Raw genomic sequence first — 19,355 nt, 5'->3', positions numbered from 1 at the left:
TGTCTCCTACTTCACAAGTCAATTCTCAGCGTTTGTGCACAGGGGGCTTCAAGTTTCCACATCACACTTGTATAAGTTAAATATTGGACCAGGATTTGCTTCCAAAGTATTTTTGATGTCATAAATCCTGCTCATAGGCTTACCCCTTAAAATCAGATTTCAATGAGCACAGAAACTTTCCACTTTCAGCAGATGAATGAGAAAACAGCTTTCTAGTGTCAAACTTTGCACATACATTATTCCGCACAGTGAAGCTCAAACATCTGACTGAAAGAACAAGAAGAAACTCATTTTTGAGTGGAGGGGAACTACAGGCTACATCACATGACTGCTCACCATTTTCCAAAGCATGCATGGAGTTATAATTTTTTTAAACGCAATTCTATTATTTTTATATGGTATGACATTTAAGTGTTTGCAAATATGTTTTTTTGCAATATAACTAAATATAGAACAGTCAATAGCTGCCTGGAAAGTAGGGAAACAACACTAAAGGATATGTAAACAGGGCCGAAGCCAGGAATTAAGGAATACTGAGGTATGGATTACTCCAGAGCAACCCCACCCCTCCAGCAAAAAATGTTCATTATTCATTATGTTCGTTATTTTATTGTTTTCTTTTCACATAATTTTTTTTCATTTAACTGTTAATTTTCTGTAAATTTTTACATCTACATGTTCGACTTAATGCTGTTTCAGATAAAGACGTACTAAATAATCCCTTTTATTACATTATATTGATGTATTTTTTGTGGCTTAAACAGTAAAAATTTAGTGATAATGTCAAGAAAATATATATAATATTTTATATAATAATTTACGATACGGTCCTTTAATACAATAAACTATTGCCCATAGGCTGGTCTCTACGAGGTCACTCGACCAATCAGCTTCACGATGTTACTGTGCGTCATTACGTAGGGAGGCGTGTGTGACATTTGCTGCAAGAAGCTAATTTGTAAGCAGCTAGCCGGATAAAGAAGAGCAGCTAGGGAAGGATACTCATCATATTTTGCCTTATAACAACTGAACTAGCATTTGGCTTAGATTTATAATTCACCTACATTAAGGACGGCTGTCTTTTTTCAAATGTAGCGTTTTATTTGAGACCTTCTGTCCGGTTAAACACGTTAAATAGTAGGCTAACGGTTTCTCTAAACTTGAGGTCGTGTGCTAGTTTGCTGTTCCGGGATGTTATTAGAAAGCTGCATTTACTTCTGTTTTTTTGTGTAGTTGTATGAATGCATGTAAGAGCTTAAGCCAGCCTGGCTAACCGCGTTTTGCACACAAGGTTAAATTTAGCTTTAGCCAACTAGCTCCTCACTCTCCATCTGCAGCTGTCTTACTTTCTTATGCTGACTTGTCAGGGCAGGTGTGCTTTAAGTAGGCCAGGTGTGCTGTGGGATAGATAAGAGTGTAGTTCTTTGCAGTCCAGCTGTCCACCTCAGGGATTTGTGTAACTTTAGTGAGGTCAGAGGTGGGGAAAATGCTGCTCTCTCTGGTCGTGCACACTTACTCGCTGCGGTACTGGTTTCCAGCCACCATCATGCTGGGGACAGCTCCAGCTTACCTGCTGTCATGGGGGGCCTGGCGCTTACTTTCAACTGTTCTACCAGCGAAAGTGTATCACAAGCTGGACGACCGGCTGTACTGCATCTACCAGAGCATGGTCCTGTTCTTCTTCGAGAACTACACAGGAGTGGAGGTCAGTGATCCTGCAGCTACAGTATGAAATGATACATGTCTGATCTGTTGATGGTGAGGTCACGTGTGTGGTGTATTTTTATCTCACTAATGTCTAATAATAGAAATACAATTACACATGCATAAGTGAAAGCTGTGTTTAGTTGCTCTCAGGCTTTAAACTTGCAATTAATTTAAAATTTCATGGACAACACCTGCAGGTCAGTGTCTTTTTAGAGGTTTCTGTATGTTGAAAGTCTTGAAGGAGGGGTTCACAATTTTTCAATAGTCAGGTACCCAAATGAACATTGAGATATGTTTTTCTTGTTGAAATCATTCCTCCTTTTCATAGAAGATCCCTTGATAATGCACTTACGTAGTAAGTAAGTGATAGGGGCCAAAATCCACAAGCCTCCCTCTGAAGATAATATGAAGCTTGAACCATCCAAATTAGTCAAATCAAGTAGATATCGCTCATTGTTAGTCTTTTTAGTGCCAAAGTCCCTCTTTTGTTATGCTTTCACTGCAGCTCAACAGGGAAACACAAAGAGGGAATTTAAAGATAAAAAGACTGTAAATATGGCAGATATCCACTTGATATGACTAACTTAGCCAGCTGAAGCCTCATATAAGCCTCAGATACATTTTTAAATCGATTTTTGCACAAAATGACTATGTGGACACACTGTGGATTTTGTCCCACATCACTTAATTGAAAGCGCATTTGAAGGAGATCTTTTAATAGCCAGGATGAACAGGAGGCATGATTACAGTGAGGAAAACCTCTTTCAGTGTTCATATGAACCTAACCATTGTTTTAAGACAAACTTGAAAAATTGTTAACCTGTCCTTTAAGGCAACAAATGTAAAATGGAGACAGACAATGAGGCCAGTAAACAAGCCAGAATAGCCAGAAGCATGGCAAGAAAGTCTGCATTCTTTTTCTTCTCCATTAGTTGCCACACCTGCTGTACGTTAGGGTTGGTGTGCAGAAAAACAATAGCAATAGTGTTGTGGCCTGGTAAACCCTAGTCTGAGATATGATGTGGTTTGTGTAGTAAACTGTCTGAGCTTGCAGGCAGTTTACTACACAAACCACATCAGTAGATTAGAAGGGACTTTTTTTTTTTGATAAATCCTCTTGGGTTTATTGAAATGCTGCAGTCTTTGCGGGTTTACTTTGTGTAAATGTGGGCAGAACCAGTCTGAACTGAACTCGATAAAAGCTTTGGGGTTTAATTGTAGAATAATTCTGCAAATGAATGACAGTCCAGGACATCTAACATCTTGCTGGGATCTGTAATGTTTTTTAATCTGCTCTTTCTCCTCTGTAGATTATCATATATGGAGATATACCAAAGAACAAAGAGAATGTGATCTACCTGTCCAATCATCAATGTACAGGTATTACATTTGCATACGCTGCCTCATAAAACGTAGTGTAGAGCACAGTTTAAAGTAAAAATCTAATCTCTACTGATGATGTTCTCATAGCTGACTGGATAATTGCGGACATGCTGGCCATCAGACAGAGTGCGCTCGGTCACGTCAGATACGTCCTTAAAGATGGACTGAAGTGGCTCCCGCTATACGGATGGTATTTCTCTCAGGTAATGCAACTGTGTGAGTATTTGGATGTCATTTTGTAAATTACGGGTTTAAAGATGTAACTTTCAGTGAAATCCCAACCGCTGTTCTTATCCGATAATCTTTTTCTTTTAGCATGGAGGAATCTACGTGAAACGAAGTGCTAAGTTTAATGAAAAGACAATGAAGACGAAGCTCCTTTCTCAAACTCAGTCAGGAGCACCAGTAAGTCCGCTTTATTAATGTTTTATATTAGCCTCTGGACTACATGAATATTTTCTCTGTAAGTTGTCATATCTTTCCCCAAACACAAGAAGTTATATTTTAAATGAATGCATAAGGCAAGAAGGATTTTGGGCTGTAGTTTCAAAGCTTTTTTTCTATCATTACAAAACTTGTGTTAAACATTACTTCAGGTTTAGCTTAACCTACCTAATAGCAAGTGCGGTACACACAAAGGGACAGCGAATATCTTGAGTAGTTGAACCCAAACAAGGATGAAAACACACATTTTGACAAAATAATAAGGTCAATGTCTACAGTTGCATATATAGTTGCAGTTTTTTGTAAATGTTGTTGGTTCCATTAGTGTGAATAATTAAATTCGATTTTTTTTTTATGGTGAGGACTGCCAACATCTGTCCTCCAAAAATTCCTTCGTATCTTATTGTAATTAGTATGTTAACGTAAATGGTTTCTCACACGGAGCATTTTTCATCAACCAAACAACTGACGACGGCAGCACCAATGAGATGAAATGGATAATCTGATATTGGATCATGAAGGTCCCGTTGCAGTGTGTGTTATTGTGTTGAAAGGGCTGGTTTTAATCACTTTTTTGGATTAAACTGGGAGATTAGTGTTGTTCGCCTTGTATGTGCGTGTGTGTGCACATGTGCCTGCGTATTGGACAGAAATGGTCCCGGAGGCCTTAAGGTACACTATGAAAGCTCTGCAGTAATATTGGATCAAATCTGAAAGGGGTCGCTCATAATGATCAACCCAAAGAGAATTTTCACCTGACTCTACAGTTCCTCTTGGCTTTACAGAGCTTTACATCATCTTTCAGGTCAATGTTTTTACTTTAACTTTTTTGGTTCACTCATAGTGTTGCTTTTGGCAGGCTGCTGTTTTCAGTGAAAAGGTTCTGTTAAACCTACTGTACACTGCACCAACAAACAGACAAAGTTAGTATTAACATTTTCACCAATGACCCAGTTCAACTGAAATTCTTATCAACTCTAAAATAAATTGTTTAGATAAAACAGCAGTCATTTCTCTGTTTTATCCTGAAGGTATAATAGCGTTTATGAATTGCTGCAATGTTTCATCATTTGTAAATGTCAGGAGTTCCATATTGTAATTTTAAAAAAGCATTTATGCATTCGATATTTTGCACAGTATGAAAAAGAATGACTCCAAAATACACATATATGGCATCATAAAAGGCGGGGAGGGGTCCAATGTAAGACCTGAGGAGTAGGTTATGTCTACCACAGACAGAGTTTTCAAAACAGCTGCAAGTCAAACTGATTTGAAAGAATCAAGTGATGAAAACCTTCCAAGTTCAACAGGGTGTCTGATTTCCATGTTTCTTGCTCAACAAATCCTGTAAATATTGGAAATTCTATTTTGGCCTGTGCAATAAGAACCAAAAGTTAAAAGGCTTTCATTTCACGTTTTTCTTCCCACAGATGTACCTTGTCATCTTTCCAGAAGGAACTCGGTATAATCCAGAGCTCAAGAATGTTATCGCTGACAGTCAGGCTTTTGCTACTAAAGAAGGTACTGGCCTGATAGCAGCCATTTACTGCTGTACTGCCGCATACTAATTCACATACACTGTCTGCTCAGTCTGTAAAACAGCTGACTAAGTTTTGTTGTGTGTGGTCACTCGTGAGCTTCTGTTTTACCAATGAGCATCACCCACACTGTAAGAGTGTGTTAGTGTTTCCAAAGTTAAGTTTTCAGTTTTAAATCCTGAATTATTGGATTAATTTATTGTAAAGTTCAATACTGTATAGACATATATGTGACAAAGTGCAAATTGTATTAAATGAAAGTAAAATGTACTTTTTTGGCACAGCAGTTATATTGTTATTAGTCATTTGGACATTTTTGTTTATATCTTTTGTTGAAGAATTAATTAGTAGAGGTTTAAAAACATAAAATCTGCCATATTAGTTTCTGTAGTCAGTGGATTACTGGTGCGGTGCCAAGAACTGGCCGGCTCCCATCCAGAACTGGTTATTCAATATTCCATCTGGTGCAGCTCAAAATTTTGAGGAATAAATTAATTTGGCGGTTACTTATAAGAGAGAGTTCAATCTTCGCTCACAGTACCAACAATAATTAATTTGAAACATGAAGCTCGTTGTGTTATTGTTTTTTCTTCTGCATAATGGAAAATATGCACATTTACATAGTGCTTGTATTGAACTACAATATACTTTTCAATACGGTACTGAGATTTTACAGCTAACTACATTTGTTGCATCAACATGATTATTATGATGCTATTGTGTGTTGTGGTGTTCAGGTCGGTTAGAGATTAAGCCTATCTCTGAACCACAGCTCTGAATATTACCTTCCCCCATTAATCCAAATAAACCGCTGTGGAGAGCAGACATGTGCACATGACATTATCTGCTATTAGTGAGGTATTAGTGAGCAGAGGAGGGTGCCACAGTGACAGAGAAACACACGCACTATGCAGTAACTAACCCAAACACAAGCATTCACATAGAATACCTGTATTTTTAATCATATTTATTCATATAAAGTATTTTTGGGGCAATATTGCCTTGAAGTTAAATAAATAGTAAATGCGATTACATGGCCAGCATGATGGATCGATATTATAACTTTAAACACATCTATTGTTCAGGGTAATATGACAAACTTCACAGTCACACTCTTAATAAATGTACTACTTCTGTTACATCTTCTCTATAGGACTGGCTATTCTGAAGCACACTCTTACACCCAGAATGAAAGCCTCTCACATAGCCATCGAGTCCATGAGGGACCACCTTAACGCTGTGTATGACGTCACAGTCGCCTATGAAGGAACACTGAGTACCAAGGGTCAAAGAACACCAGCGCCGTCGATGCCAGGTAGGCAGACATCTGAGGATGGCCTCCAGGGGCTCTACTGGAATATCTCTGCATGCTTTAATTACTGTTCAAAATGTATCTTATACTGGTCCTTTATGCAGCCCCTCAGTTCAGGCTCTGTCTGAAACAGGCTGTTTTAGCACTTGTCCCTTTAAGGCCCCCCTCCCCGATGAGCCCACTCTGTTCTGATTGGCCAGCTCTTGGAAGCTGTCCCTCAGGAAACTTCCACTGGTTCTGAAGGCTACGTCAACAAACCATCAAACAAACCATAGTAGTAGGATTTCACTACTTTTTCTCGTTCTTTACTCAAAATGTCAACTTCTCAAATACATTCGTACATGGCTGAGGTGGAATATGAGAGTGGACAACACAAACAACACATGGAAAAACCTTAGCAACAACCTTAGCAACCAAGGCTACGGAACGGACAGTAATTTGTGGGCAAACGTGGAAAAAAACGTCGCAAACGAAGCATTCAGGGCAGGTTGAAGCCCTGGCTTTTGACTTGCAGGGAGTCTTTGTACATACGTTAACCTCAATTTTGATCATTTTTAACACAGATATCTGACATCATAACAGTATGTAAATAACAGAAAATCACAAAAAGCGTAATACGTCCCCTTTTAATTATTAATCTTAGAACAACTTCCTCTGTTAAACCTGGTCTTACAGTTCTGAATGGGCAAAAATGACTTATTTGTGCAGCTGGATTACATTTGGAAATGTTAGACTACATCTACAGGAGTCATCTAGGTGTAAATTGTGCTCACTTATTGGTTTGTGCTTTTGAAAAATTGAACCTGATTACAGTGAATGAAATGAAAATGGTAATACATATAAACACCAGTTATCAGTGAAGAAAATGTGATTTTAATTTGTTCATCACACAGATACAAATAGAATTTCAACACCAGCTATAAATGCAGTCGCTGTCAGACGATAGCGACTGCCTCTGTTTTCTGTTAATCAGCGTGTCCGCACTGCTGTTGTATTATCAATTCTGCAACATTGTGTACACTCCCTCAGTGAGTAATCACATAGCAAACATTACCTTTACTTCCTGTAAACAGCGTGACTCCTTGTTTTGGTGTTTTTCATTCATCTGTGTTCCCGGTTGTTGGACAAACGCTGTTTGAATGTTTAAAAAAAACATCCCGTTTCTGTCAGGAATAAACATCGATGTGATTCGAGCAAACACGACGGGGAGAATAGAAAAGCATTCCTCTCATCACGCACTTCCTGGTCTCATGTGGTGAAGGTGACTCTAGTAATTTCACAAGGAGATGGAAATGACTCGTGGCTCTGTTCATACCACAGCTGCAACAGTTCCGTTCTTATTGATGTTCTTTCTGTTTCACATCTGACAAATCTTATATCTGTATGAACATCTCAACTTATTGTGCTGTGATTTTTGCTACAGTATTTTTATTGTAGCATATGTCACATGCTCTGACGTTCGGCACTTGCATGTATTTAAACACTCAAATTACAATTGTTGCAGTCAGTTGACTGGGATAAAAAATGTGTTTATATATTCACCCCTTAATTGTGAAGGCATAGTAGGAAATATAGATGCAGATTCCTTTACTTATTATTAGGCATGTTAACAATAAAAAGTCAGATAACAATTAAAAAATGGTGCGACATGAATACACATTTTTCCATAATTACAGAATAAAAAACGATTTGCCTGTAATCACCACAGAATTCAAGGTATTCGAGCAAGAAATATAAAAAAACAATTTAAATTCTAATAAAATATTGCTTTCATTTAAATTTGCAGTGCTCTGACTCACTTTTAGTCGCTCTGGAGGGCATTCCTCGAAAACCACAGTATATTCTATATCTACAAGGTTACACTGCACATGCCTCAGACATCTGCTGATTATTTTCTTGATAAATTGTTATATGAATATAAATTTCTCGGAGGCCACAGTGATGTCTTCAGTCTGCTTGCTTCCTTCTGTTTGACTAACAGTTCAAAACCTTTTTCCCTGTCATATACGACAAAGAAAGACAGCAGATTGTCAGATTTGAGGAGCTGTAACCAGAAAATGTTGTGCATTTTTGCTTGAAAAACTATTATTTGATTATAAAAATAGTTGCTGATTATTTTTCTGCTGATCGACTAATAGATTAATCAATTAATTGTTGCTGTTATAACTCACCTCGTCTTCTACATGAGCTGAATCACTATTAATGGAGAATTAACCAATAATCAGTCTTCCTTAATAGGGACCACCACTCAATTTAAAATTCAAACCTGTCATTTCTGTGACTGAAAGAGGTTTAACTAGACTGTCTTGGTCATTGGTCCCTGTAGACTCTGGGAGCTACAGCTGTAACTTCTGAATGAGCGCCTGCAGATGGCTTTGCAGACTTTATACATATTTTATTTTTTTTTCACATCCAGGGCAGAGGTTTGAAAATTCTGATCCAGTATTGTAATATCATTCACACAGCCTCAAACTACTTGTATAATTAAAGTCCCCTGTGTGATTTTTTTCCCCCTGCAGGGTTAACTTTTTAAGATTGTACAGGTGTCTGTAATAATCCAGGACCCAGTGTAATATCTTGTAAATAGGAAATGTTCTTGCACTTTCCCAAAACGTCTCTCGGTGGAAAATAATTATGTTACACATTGTTGCCAGTTTGAGCCTACGAAATTGGAAAATTGGGAGAAAACACAACTCTGTTTTGTAAAAGGGAAATGTCGAGTCATGTGAAATCAATTCTGAACATGATGAAATGCAGAAGCATCTGCATTCAGGTTGAATTACTATATTTACTATAATAGGTAATTTGATATAAATTGTCAGATTCACACTATTTTCTAAGAATGCGGATGTCCTGAGAAAATTGAAAAAAAAAAAAAAATCCCTGCACATAGTTTCATTTTTACTTCTCTAAACATAATGGAACAGATTTTATTATAGATTCATGACATCAAGCAAATTAAAAACTTAATTAAAAGGCTTCCTGGTGTAGAGAATTAAATACTTTGGATCACAAGTTGCCTTCCATCAAGTAACTTTCCTAATTTCTTTTCCCAGATGCTTTTCTAGAGTTTATTACAGGCATTTAGATCTTTTTTTTTTTTCTCTTCATCTGTTCCTGAGTGTTTTTTTGGGTTATTGTTCTGCTTTAAATATGTGACCTGCTGTGGAGGCTCAGCTTTCCTTCAAGAGGTTCAGCTTTGATTTATTAGACGCTTTACGGATCTTATGATTTCATGATGCCAAGCACACGTTCAGCGTGCTCAGCAACCCGAAAACAACCCTTTAACTCCTTCATAAGTGAGGAAGGAAGGTAGTTTTCTTTCCTCTAAGAACGGCTGTTTTTCAGGTGTACTCTGGCAAAAATAAATCCTGTGTTTGTGTCTCTCCTCGTTAACCTCCTTTCATTGACTTGTCTGTGTTTATTAAACTGCCACACATTGTTTTGAAGGTTAGATTAAATGTGTGCGGCAGCTGATGGAGGTGCTTTCTCCACCAGTGAAGCAATCTTTTGCTGCTGACTTCGATCAGGTTTCCTCTTTTGGCCGCAGCACCAGGTTTCCTGATAATATTGCATGTTGTGGAAACAGGAACTTGAAGGTCTCTGGGGATACACGTGTAGCCTTGAGCGTTCACACTTGATTACAATTTTATATCTGACCTTCTCAGACACTTTGGTTTTCTGTCTTGGCTTCATGCTCTGACACTTAGGTTTGGCTTGAGACTCGACTTGTCACATTTTAGCTGATTTACTATAGGAAAATATATGTGTTGTTGTTGAAACTGATTTAGTTTTATCTCACTAGAAAAACAGAAAATATTCAAGTGAATGTTTGAATATTAATTTAATTTAATTTATTATTGACCCAATTTCATTGTCAGTTTTACTGTAATCCAATTGTGTTTGTCCCAGTTTGAGAACCAGTTATGTAACTGTGGTGCTCCGGTGTCGCCAACAAGCTGCTGAACCTTACTGCTCTGTGCTTTACTGCATCAAAGGGCCTTGGCATCGCAGCGTCACAGCAGCCCCACTCTATCAATATCACCTCATGTTGATTTTAAGTGCTTACTGTACGTGCCGTTTTGCTGAAAGGCTCTTCCTGTTTTTGTTTAGTCTCTTTATTTTTTTGTGTTTGACAGAATTCCTGTGCAAAGAATGTCCCAGAGTCCACATACACTTCGAACGTGTGGACATAAAGGAAATTCCTCCAGAGCCAGTGTTTTTCCGAAGGTGGCTGCATGAGCGGTTCGAAATCAAGGACCGGTAAGTGTGCGTGGGTGGAACTATTAATCATATCGAAACAGTGTGTGTTCCGATCAATAAGCAAACTGCAGTGAGGTTTTTGATGTTTTGCTTCCACACGGCACCAGTTTATCACTGATATGCATCTTGGCTTCTGTATGACCCTTAAGACCTGAAAATAACACAGTACTCTGACTTATTGTGCAACTCTGACTGTTAATGTTCCCCTTTTGTATAAATCTGTGCTTCCTAAATCGGAGGGTTGTAGAGCCATTGCGGGGGGGGGGGGGCTGCACATAACTGGAGAGGATTAACGTGATTCATATGAGAACCATAACCATCAAAAGTGCTCAGAGTCAGAATTCAGGATAGTAAGATTTAAGTCGGTCTGTTTTTGGCAGTTTAACAACAGCAACTGGTGAGTGAAAAATGGAGGTCATGTTCTGGATATTGTTATTTTAGTAAAATTCAAGTTGGCTCATTTTGTTTCCCCTATATAATAATAATAATACTTCAAACTTATATAAGGCTTTTCAGGATACTCAAAGACACTTCACAAAGGAAACAACAAAACAAAAAGAAATAAAGTCCTTGAGTAAAGTGAAAGTGTCGGTTTGTTAGAGATTATAAGCAGTTTTGAAGAGGTGTGTTTTTGAGGGATTGCCTGAAAGTTGAGAGTGAGAAAGAGTCTCGGATGTTTCGAGGGAGCGAGTTCCAGAGAGTGGGAGCGGCAGTAGAGAAGGCCCTGTCCCCCCCCAGGTCTGGTGCTTAGTCCTGATGGTGGGGGGTGGGGGTTGGCAGGAGGTTGGCGTCAGCAGACCGGAGGGTACAGGTGGGAGTGTGCCAGTGAAGGAGCTCATTAAGGTAGAGGGGAGCCAGGTTGTGGAGGGCTTTATAGGTGATGAGCAGGAGTTTGAAGTGGATTCACTGGGATGGGGAGCCAGTGGAGGTTCTGAAGGACAGGGGAGATGTGGGTGAGCAGACGCGCAGCTGAATTCTGGATATATTGGAGTTTATTGAGGATTTTGGAGGAAGCACTGTAAAGGATACTATTGAAATAGTCCAGTCTGGAGGTGATGAACGCGTGGATGAGAGTTTTTGCAGCTGAGAATGAGAAGGATGGACGGAGACGGGTGATGTTTTTGAGGTGAAAGAAGGCTGTTTTGGTGATGTGCTCGACATGTTGATGAAATGACAGGGTTTGGTCAAAGATAATGCCGAGATTGTGGATGTGGGGGGAGGTGAGCACAGTGGAGCCGTCAGTGGTGAGGGAGAAGTTGTGGGTGGATCAATATTGTTGTTAACAATTAAATCAATTTACAGGGAGTCATTAATGTTTTTTCCTTTACTTCCAAAGGTGGAGGTCGACAGGTAAAGTCACTGGTGTAGACCATGACTTAGAGACGTGTTTAGAGCTGCACCGATTAGTCAATTAATCAATTAGTCCATCGTCAGAATATCAGCAACTATGTTGATAATCGATCAATCGTTTCTGTCGTTTTTCAAGCAAAAATGCCAAATATTTGATGGTTGTCGCTTCTCAAATGTGAAGATTTGATGTTTTTCCTTTTCATCTATGACAGTTGAATTGATATTGAATATCTTAACATTTTAGGTTGTTAGTCAGATAAAATAAGCAATTTGAAGACATCATCAATTTGTCTTCAAATTGCTATTTCTTCACTATTTTATAACATTTCATAGACCGAACAACTAATTGTCTAATCAAGGAAATAATTAGCAAATAAATTAGCAAATAATCGTTAATTGCAGCCCTAGACGTTTTGTTAAGTGAATTAATAGCTGTTTAGAATATATTCAGAATAGAAATGAGTAATCTATTAAGCCCAGCACCGACGCCACCGAAAGCCCTGATGTGATTTGAGTGCAGTTTTTGTGCTGGAACTGCAGCACAAAACAGATTGTTTTTCAATGCTTTGTTTCACTTTGCAGTTTCTTTTTTAATCCTTGTGCATTTGCAAAATCAGCTCAATCCCTAAGAGAGTAATCTGTCTTTTCAAAGGCTGCTGACGGACTTTTACGAGTCAGACGACGCAGACAAACTATGCAGTTTCCCCGGGGAGGCCAGACATTCTCCACTGAGCCTCTCAAAAACCCTCCCGTCAGTGATGATCCTGGGGGGACTGACACTGCCATTACTGCTGACTGAGAGCGGCAGGAAACTGTATGTGAGAACCTGGGTGTACGGGACACTTCTCGGATGGCTCTGGGTGAATTTTTCCCCTTAACAACCAGAGCGGAGGCTGCCACGATGAGACGCATAAAAGACACGGTGTTGCCATTTTTTCCTGCATCACAACACAAGGTGTGTTCCAGATGCAGAACAGTATCAGAGATTTATCCCACATGTCTGGCTCACTGTTGACCTTGAGCTGAAAGCTGAACAGAGAGACAGAGAAATGTTAAGCTTTTTGTGCTACTTGTTCCCTCGCGTTATTTGCAACTGCAGCCTGAAATGATGAAAAAAAGATGGATTTGTTGAAAAGTATTAGAATCCTCAGAAAAATCCCTTGATCTCTACCATAAGATAAAAATAGCTACGAACCCCGCCCCTGCTCATCTGACCTAGCCGAATTTGTATTCTTGCATGCTCACTTTTCCATCAAACATTGGCCAGTTCTAAAGCTCTTATATGACATTTGTATTTGAGCACACAAGTGTGCGGAGTTCTCTGAAAAAAGATAATAAGATGCAGATCACCTGCTTATTGTGGGTCATTAATTATTTAAGTGCACTGACTCATCGATATTGGTTGTAATGTCGTTGGTTATTTATGCCAAGTCCCATGTCAGAAGGATAATGCACTTTGCTTGTTTAAAGGCCCTGCACACACACACACACACACACAGGTGTTTTCACTTGTTGTGCCTTGATGGGACCTCCTCTCAGGACTGTGTGGGCGTGTACAAACAGCGCTTGATTGACGTCTCCCTCGCTCGCCTGCTAACTTTGCTGTCACCCTTTAATCATTCTTATCGGTACATCCGAGAGTGACCTCACGTAATTCCCAGGATAGCACTGCCCAACTGTAACCTGAGCGGACATCTAATGAGCCAGAACACCTGGAAACACTTGTGCGTGTGTGTAGGACCTTTTTAAAGTGATGTTTTACATTAGTAGAACATAATTAAAAGCATCCATCTCCTAAAGGCGTTCATTAACATGACACCAGCTGCACTGTTTACCATAAATATTAAGAAATCACTTTGTTTTATATAGATAATGAATGTAGCCATAGAAAAATGCTTATTTATGCATATATGATAGAGTAAATGTTTTTTATTTCTTGAAGACCCAATAACTAGCATTTATTAATATAAATATTGGTAAAGCTTTATTTTACAGGTCCCTTAAGTTTATGATTGGTAAGTTATTTGCAGATATTAAACGGTGAATTTTTAGGACATTTAGGACAACAGTTACACAGCGGTTACTTTTAGCAGTGTGTAGTTTTGTGTATCAAATGATATATTTGCTTTTTTTTCAATCATTTCCTACATGTAGCTGCTGTGTAACTGTTCATTCTTAGGACATTTCTTTGAAAGTGTTGTGTAACTTGGTAGTAAACGATAAATGTGCTCATTATGAAGTTTTTAAGAAACAACCTATAATATGTTGATATATTGTTTGACACACTGAACTGCACACTGAAAACTCTGTCAAAGAATTGTTAGGAATCAAATTTATTAAGATTTTTTTCAAATTAACAACTATGTATGAACCCCAATATAATATATAATTGGCACTTAACAACTAAACCAACTTAACACTTTTCTCTTTTTTTCTTGTAATTTGTACCAAATGCATCACCTTCTCTGTAAAATGCCTTAAATATAAACCATTAAATACCTGCATATCAATTAGAAAATTTCCAGTAAATTGGTGTAAAATTAAAGGACCAGTAAACTAAAGTGTTACCTAAATATCTTTAAAAAAATATATATATATATATATATAAGATTGTCTTTATAACTGAACTCTGAGCTCATGTGGAGGAATGCATGTGAAAAATGAAAATGTTCTACTAAAGTGAAATATGGCTTTAACCTTAAAATGTCAATCATTGCCAAAACCTGGTGTGTTTGCCCCGATACAGCAAGTGTTGAGTTGAGCAATACTTTTTTAAAATGACAGCAAAAACACTTCATGTATTTTGTGTTTGTTTTTTTTTCTTTTTGGCTTAAATGCATTATAATTTGATTTTTATAATGGTTTCTGTGTTTGGAGATCTTCACAGTTCCAGAAACTTTTTATATACATTTGTTACTTTGAATACCATGTTACAGATCACAAAAAAAGTATCTACCAAGCAAAAAGCCATGATAACAGTATATCACAGGTTCCTGTGCACTCAAAGCCATTTGTATATACATCACTGTATTGTGAAATGCACTGTATGTCTGTTGTTGTTGTTTACTGTATTGAAAACCATTGCATTTTCCACGAGTCACTTTACATATTTGCTGTCTCGTCCTCCTGTAGAGTTAGTCTGAGATATGTTTTCCTCATGTGGATGTTAGAGTAAATCTCATGGTTTTTACATGTCGCTCCAATACCTCACTTGAATAATCCTTCCTTGTTCTTAAATGACCCTTGTCAGCTATTTTATAGTCATTTTTATCCTGACAAGATCAGACTGTAACTCATCAGGAAACTCTCTGTAGACAGTATTTAAATGCCAACTGTTTCTGGAAATGTGTGCCTTCTCTTTTGGAGGAGTTGGTCCTCAAGTCCTCAGCCCACACCCAGAGGGCCACAGTGGCTCATTCCACCCGGTGACTGCATGGAGGCGCTCTGCTAGAGCGGCTGCTCTCTGCAGCATGTGGTCACAATGTCTACAGTTCATAGTGGCTTATTTTGCTCTGAAAATGCATTGATTTACACTTTTTGAGGACTATTAATAAATGATAATAATGTGTAAAGTTCTGGAAATGGGGATTAGAGTGAAATAAAGTGGTTTTCTTTGGGGAAAGTCAAGTTTTCTCTTTGCTATCTTACTGTGCTGAACACACAAACCCATGTTGTACCCATGCAGAGATACAGGAGCATTTAAAACAAAGTCACGTTTAAATATTCACACACACGATTCCAGTTTTTGTAACTTTTCCATCAAATCAAATGAAAGAAAATTGAAAACAAAATATAGACGCCGTGCACATAATTTCATATGTTTCCTTGTAGTTTATACTGAACGCATTTTTTATGTTTGTAAAATTCATGATCTGGGCTACCATTTAAAATGAAGTAGTGCTGAAACAATTTGAGTTGATTTGCTGCTTTTGTTTCATATTTTAAATATTGGAATATCAGGATTTGTTGAAAAGACAAAAACAAGCAACTTAAAGATATCACTCTGGGAAAGTGATATTTTCTAGTCATTATAGTTCTGTTTCAAAAGTTAAATTTTTCCAGATTTATCAATAATGGAAATAATTTTTTGTTGCAGCTCTAAAATGAGTTCTTGTGGATCTGAAGACTTGAGCTGCAAGAGGGACAGGTTCGGTTTAATAACTTAAAATAAAACAAAACTGATGTCTGATGTTCAAAATGTTTATAAAGGTGATCACAATCATGTCTGCATGTGGGCAAATGAATTTGGTGCAGAGGGTGATCATAACTCTCCAAGATTAATACTGGTAATTGATTCCAAAGGTTAATACAAAAATTAATGAGAAATAGACTCAGTCTCCTATGGAGAAAAGGAGATAATTTTTTATCTTGTGTGCACAAAATAATTTACTATAAATTCATATGTGTGAACAATTTAACCCTTTATTAATGACTTATAATCATTTATAACTGCAGGCCAGATGACTCATCAGTGACTGTGACTATTAAGCAATTATTTACCATTTACAACACCCAAGAACTTATTAAATCTTCTTTGGGGTGAAACCACAAGACAAAAAGGCAAAATAGCACATTGAATGTTTCAGAAGGATAATATAAAACAAATGTAATAGTACAGGTCTAGTATCACCACAAACAACAATTATATAGGGTTTTTTCAGAGTTTTTTGAAAAGGCTGCAAAATGCTGAGACTGCATTTACAATGTATAGACTTTGTGTTTGCCCTTGAACAAATCACCAAGTAAACCATCAGGATGTATTTTTACAGAAGGATCTTGTATTAATTAATTGTCACGATTATATCGATGTAAATTTTTAACAACAATATCTTTAAAAAACAGGAAAAAACTGTTCAAATTAATATAAATATTCATTATAATGATTGGAAAGTTTACTTTCCCACTTTATCGAAGGTCAGTGAACATCACATGCACCATATGGCGCATGCGTATTAGAGTTGTGACCAGTAACACGGAAGTGTAGATTGGTGGTAGCAAGTGCCGCTCGCTGTTCCCTTGTCACTTGTTTTGAGTCAAGGTATGTAAGAATAATGACTATATAACAAATCGTACAACACATGAAGTTAACCCTTATGGTTAATATGTGTGTGTTGAGCTGTTTCTTCACATTTTAATCATTAAAGGGCTCACAGCGACATCTAGTGGTCTGTCAGGCTTGTTGGCGCAAACAAACGTGATTTTTTTGTGCTAGTTGAAAGGGGACATTTTTAATGCGACAAAGACTAAACCTCTCACAACTCAAATACTCATAATTCAGCACTTTCATCTGTTATTTTATAAACATATAAGTGTGTGTGTTTAGCTGGGTGCTGAGACAAAAAAAGAAACCTGCTCAAATATGTTTCTCTACCTGTGGGCTCATGCGTTTTATCAAGAATTAAAGGACAGGTTCACAAATTTTCAAGTCTGTCTGAAAATAACAGTCAGGCGCCCAAATGCACATTTTTCTTGCCATAATTATTCCTCCTGTTCATGCTGGCCATTGGAATATCCCTTCATAATGCGCTATAAAAAAAGTTTTACTATTTAATTTGGCTCCTGTGTTTTGTACATGTTGTTTTTCATTCTTGTGAAAAGGTTAGATGGTCATCACTGACATCTACAGGACAACAGCATACCTTTTTTTTCATTTATGAGACTTTACTATTTAAGTTTCAGATATATTAAACATCCTTAATAGAGTTCAAAGCTAATAACCATGATGCTACATTACAGGATAGATTAACTTTAAATGTTCCCTGTGCCAACTCTGAACTGGCAAACACTAGGGCTTGAAGAAGTACTCAGATACTTAAGTAAAAGTAGCATTACCACAATGTACCAAACACACCTGACACTGTGCTGTGTTTCTGCTCTCAGCTCTGTGATGGACGTTGACTGGATTGGGTTTAGCTATGCAGCAGCCATTGCCCTCGGAGGATTTATGGGATACAAGAGAAGAGGTAGAAGTATCCCCTTTTATTCGGGTAGTCACATGAATAATTAGCCAGCAAACTATTCATCCTGATCATCAACATCTTTTTGTGTCTCTGACTTCTTCTAGGAAGTGTGATGTCCCTGATGGCTGGCTTAGTTTTTGGTGGATTATCTGCTTATGGTGCCTACAACCTCTGTCATGACCCGCGTGACATCAAGGTCTCGTTGCGTGAGTATGACTCATATTGTCCTGAGCAGCAGTTGATAATAAATATCAGTCAGTGAATTGGTTAAAACACGTGATGCTGTTTTTCTTTGTTTCAGTTGCCTCGGGAGTCCTTTCAGTCGTGATGGGAATGAGATACAAGAAATCTGGGAAATTAATGCCGGCTGGCATTATGTCGGGGCTCAGGTCAGAATCTAATTCAGAAATTTGCAAACTTGTGAAATGATTAAACAGGTAATCATCCATATGTCAGTTTAATTAACATTTTATGATTTGCTGTCTCCTTACAGTTTGTTGATGGTGTTCCGACTTTTACTCCTGATCATGATGTGACTGAAGAAGCACTAAGCAGAGTGAGGACACCCGGCCTCTCAAGTAACCAGCCATCCCCAGTTAGCATGCTAACTCCAGTCTGCTGTTTTGTCTGGTAACTTGCTTTTCATGTTATTGAAACATTGCAAAAGCTACAGATTTAAAATGAACTGGCAAACGCCTTGCAGTAAATTGTTTCTTTTTTGTTTACAGCCTTGTGCATAAATATAGATCTCACAATTTGACATTCATTTTTGTATTGTGTTATTACCACAGATGTATTCATTCATATTATTGACTAGCAGCAAAGCAGCAGATAAACTTTGTGAGGGCTATTGTATAAGGCTGCAACTAACTATTATTTTCATTATCAGTAAATCGATCAAAGGTTTTGTCAATAAAATCTCAGAAAATAGCAAAAAATGCTTTCCTAGAGCTAAAGGGGTGTCTTCATATGTCTTGTCAGTCCAAAACTCAAAGATATTCAGTTTGCTATCATGTATGACAAAGAACAGCATGAAATAATGAGTACTCGATTATCAAAATAGTTGACAATTAATTTTCTGTCATTTAACTAATCGTTGCAGCTCCACTATTGTTTTTCTTAGCAGTGGGTTTACAACTGTACACACATCAAGATTTTTAAGATGAAATGTTCAGTTTGTTGTAAAAAGGGAAGAAGTTTAAAGAATGAACAGCTCACATGCCAAGATGTCTTTATGGAAAAAATAATTAAAGTGAACGTGATTAAAGTCTTTTTGATTTTTGTAATAAATAACAAAACCAAATAAATAGATGTGATTCTCAAAGTAAATCTTGTATTTTTTGTTTACTAGTTGTGATAATAATCCAAATGCTGCACCTCGCTGTGTGTTCATTATCA

At 37.6% G+C, this 19,355-nt stretch overlaps 2 protein-coding genes across 2 annotated transcripts; both read left to right on the top strand.

Annotated features, from left to right (window-relative positions):
- Positions 1–915: 915 nt before the first annotated feature.
- On the top strand, positions 916–15,624 carry agpat5 (1-acylglycerol-3-phosphate O-acyltransferase 5 (lysophosphatidic acid acyltransferase, epsilon)). Its single transcript, XM_067609955.1, has 8 exons — positions 916–1,705; positions 3,018–3,087; positions 3,178–3,293; positions 3,406–3,495; positions 4,965–5,055; positions 6,226–6,387; positions 10,524–10,647; positions 12,650–15,624. The coding sequence occupies exons 1-8, from the start codon at positions 1,487–1,489 to the stop codon at positions 12,873–12,875; spliced, it is 1,098 nt and encodes a 365-aa protein (XP_067466056.1). The 5' UTR covers positions 916–1,486; the 3' UTR covers positions 12,876–15,624.
- A 1,305-nt stretch (positions 15,625–16,929) lies between these two features.
- Positions 16,930–19,286, top strand: tmem14a (transmembrane protein 14A). The gene is made up of 5 exons (XM_067609948.1): positions 16,930–17,035; positions 17,878–17,960; positions 18,062–18,163; positions 18,259–18,346; positions 18,451–19,286. Exons 2-5 carry the CDS (start codon positions 17,885–17,887, stop codon positions 18,491–18,493), a joined length of 309 nt encoding a protein of 102 aa, XP_067466049.1. The 5' UTR covers positions 16,930–17,035; positions 17,878–17,884; the 3' UTR covers positions 18,494–19,286.
- The last annotated feature ends 69 nt before the right edge of the window (positions 19,287–19,355 follow it).

Source organism: Thunnus thynnus, chromosome 14, assembly GCF_963924715.1.
Source record: "Thunnus thynnus chromosome 14, fThuThy2.1, whole genome shotgun sequence".
Lineage (NCBI taxonomy): Eukaryota > Metazoa > Chordata > Actinopteri > Scombriformes > Scombridae > Thunnus > Thunnus thynnus.
Note: the sequence above shows the minus strand (reverse complement) of the source record. Positions and strands in the feature narration are given on the sequence as shown.

Excerpts from the sequence above, each read along its gene's own strand:
- tmem14a (XM_067609948.1), top strand. The coding sequence starts at position 17,885 with ATGGACGTTGACTGGATTGGGTTTAGCTATGCAGCAGCCATTGCCCTC. Across the intron at positions 17,961-18,061 it reads TATGGGATACAAGAGAAGAG|GAAGTGTGATGTCCCTGATG; the intron begins GTAGAAGTATCC and ends GACTTCTTCTAG. Across the intron at positions 18,164-18,258 it reads TGACATCAAGGTCTCGTTGC|TTGCCTCGGGAGTCCTTTCA; the intron begins GTGAGTATGACT and ends TCTTTGTTTCAG.
- agpat5 (XM_067609955.1), top strand. The coding sequence starts at position 1,487 with ATGCTGCTCTCTCTGGTCGTGCACACTTACTCGCTGCGGTACTGGTTT. Across the intron at positions 3,088-3,177 it reads GTCCAATCATCAATGTACAG|CTGACTGGATAATTGCGGAC; the intron begins GTATTACATTTG and ends ATGTTCTCATAG. Across the intron at positions 5,056-6,225 it reads GGCTTTTGCTACTAAAGAAG|GACTGGCTATTCTGAAGCAC; the intron begins GTACTGGCCTGA and ends TCTTCTCTATAG.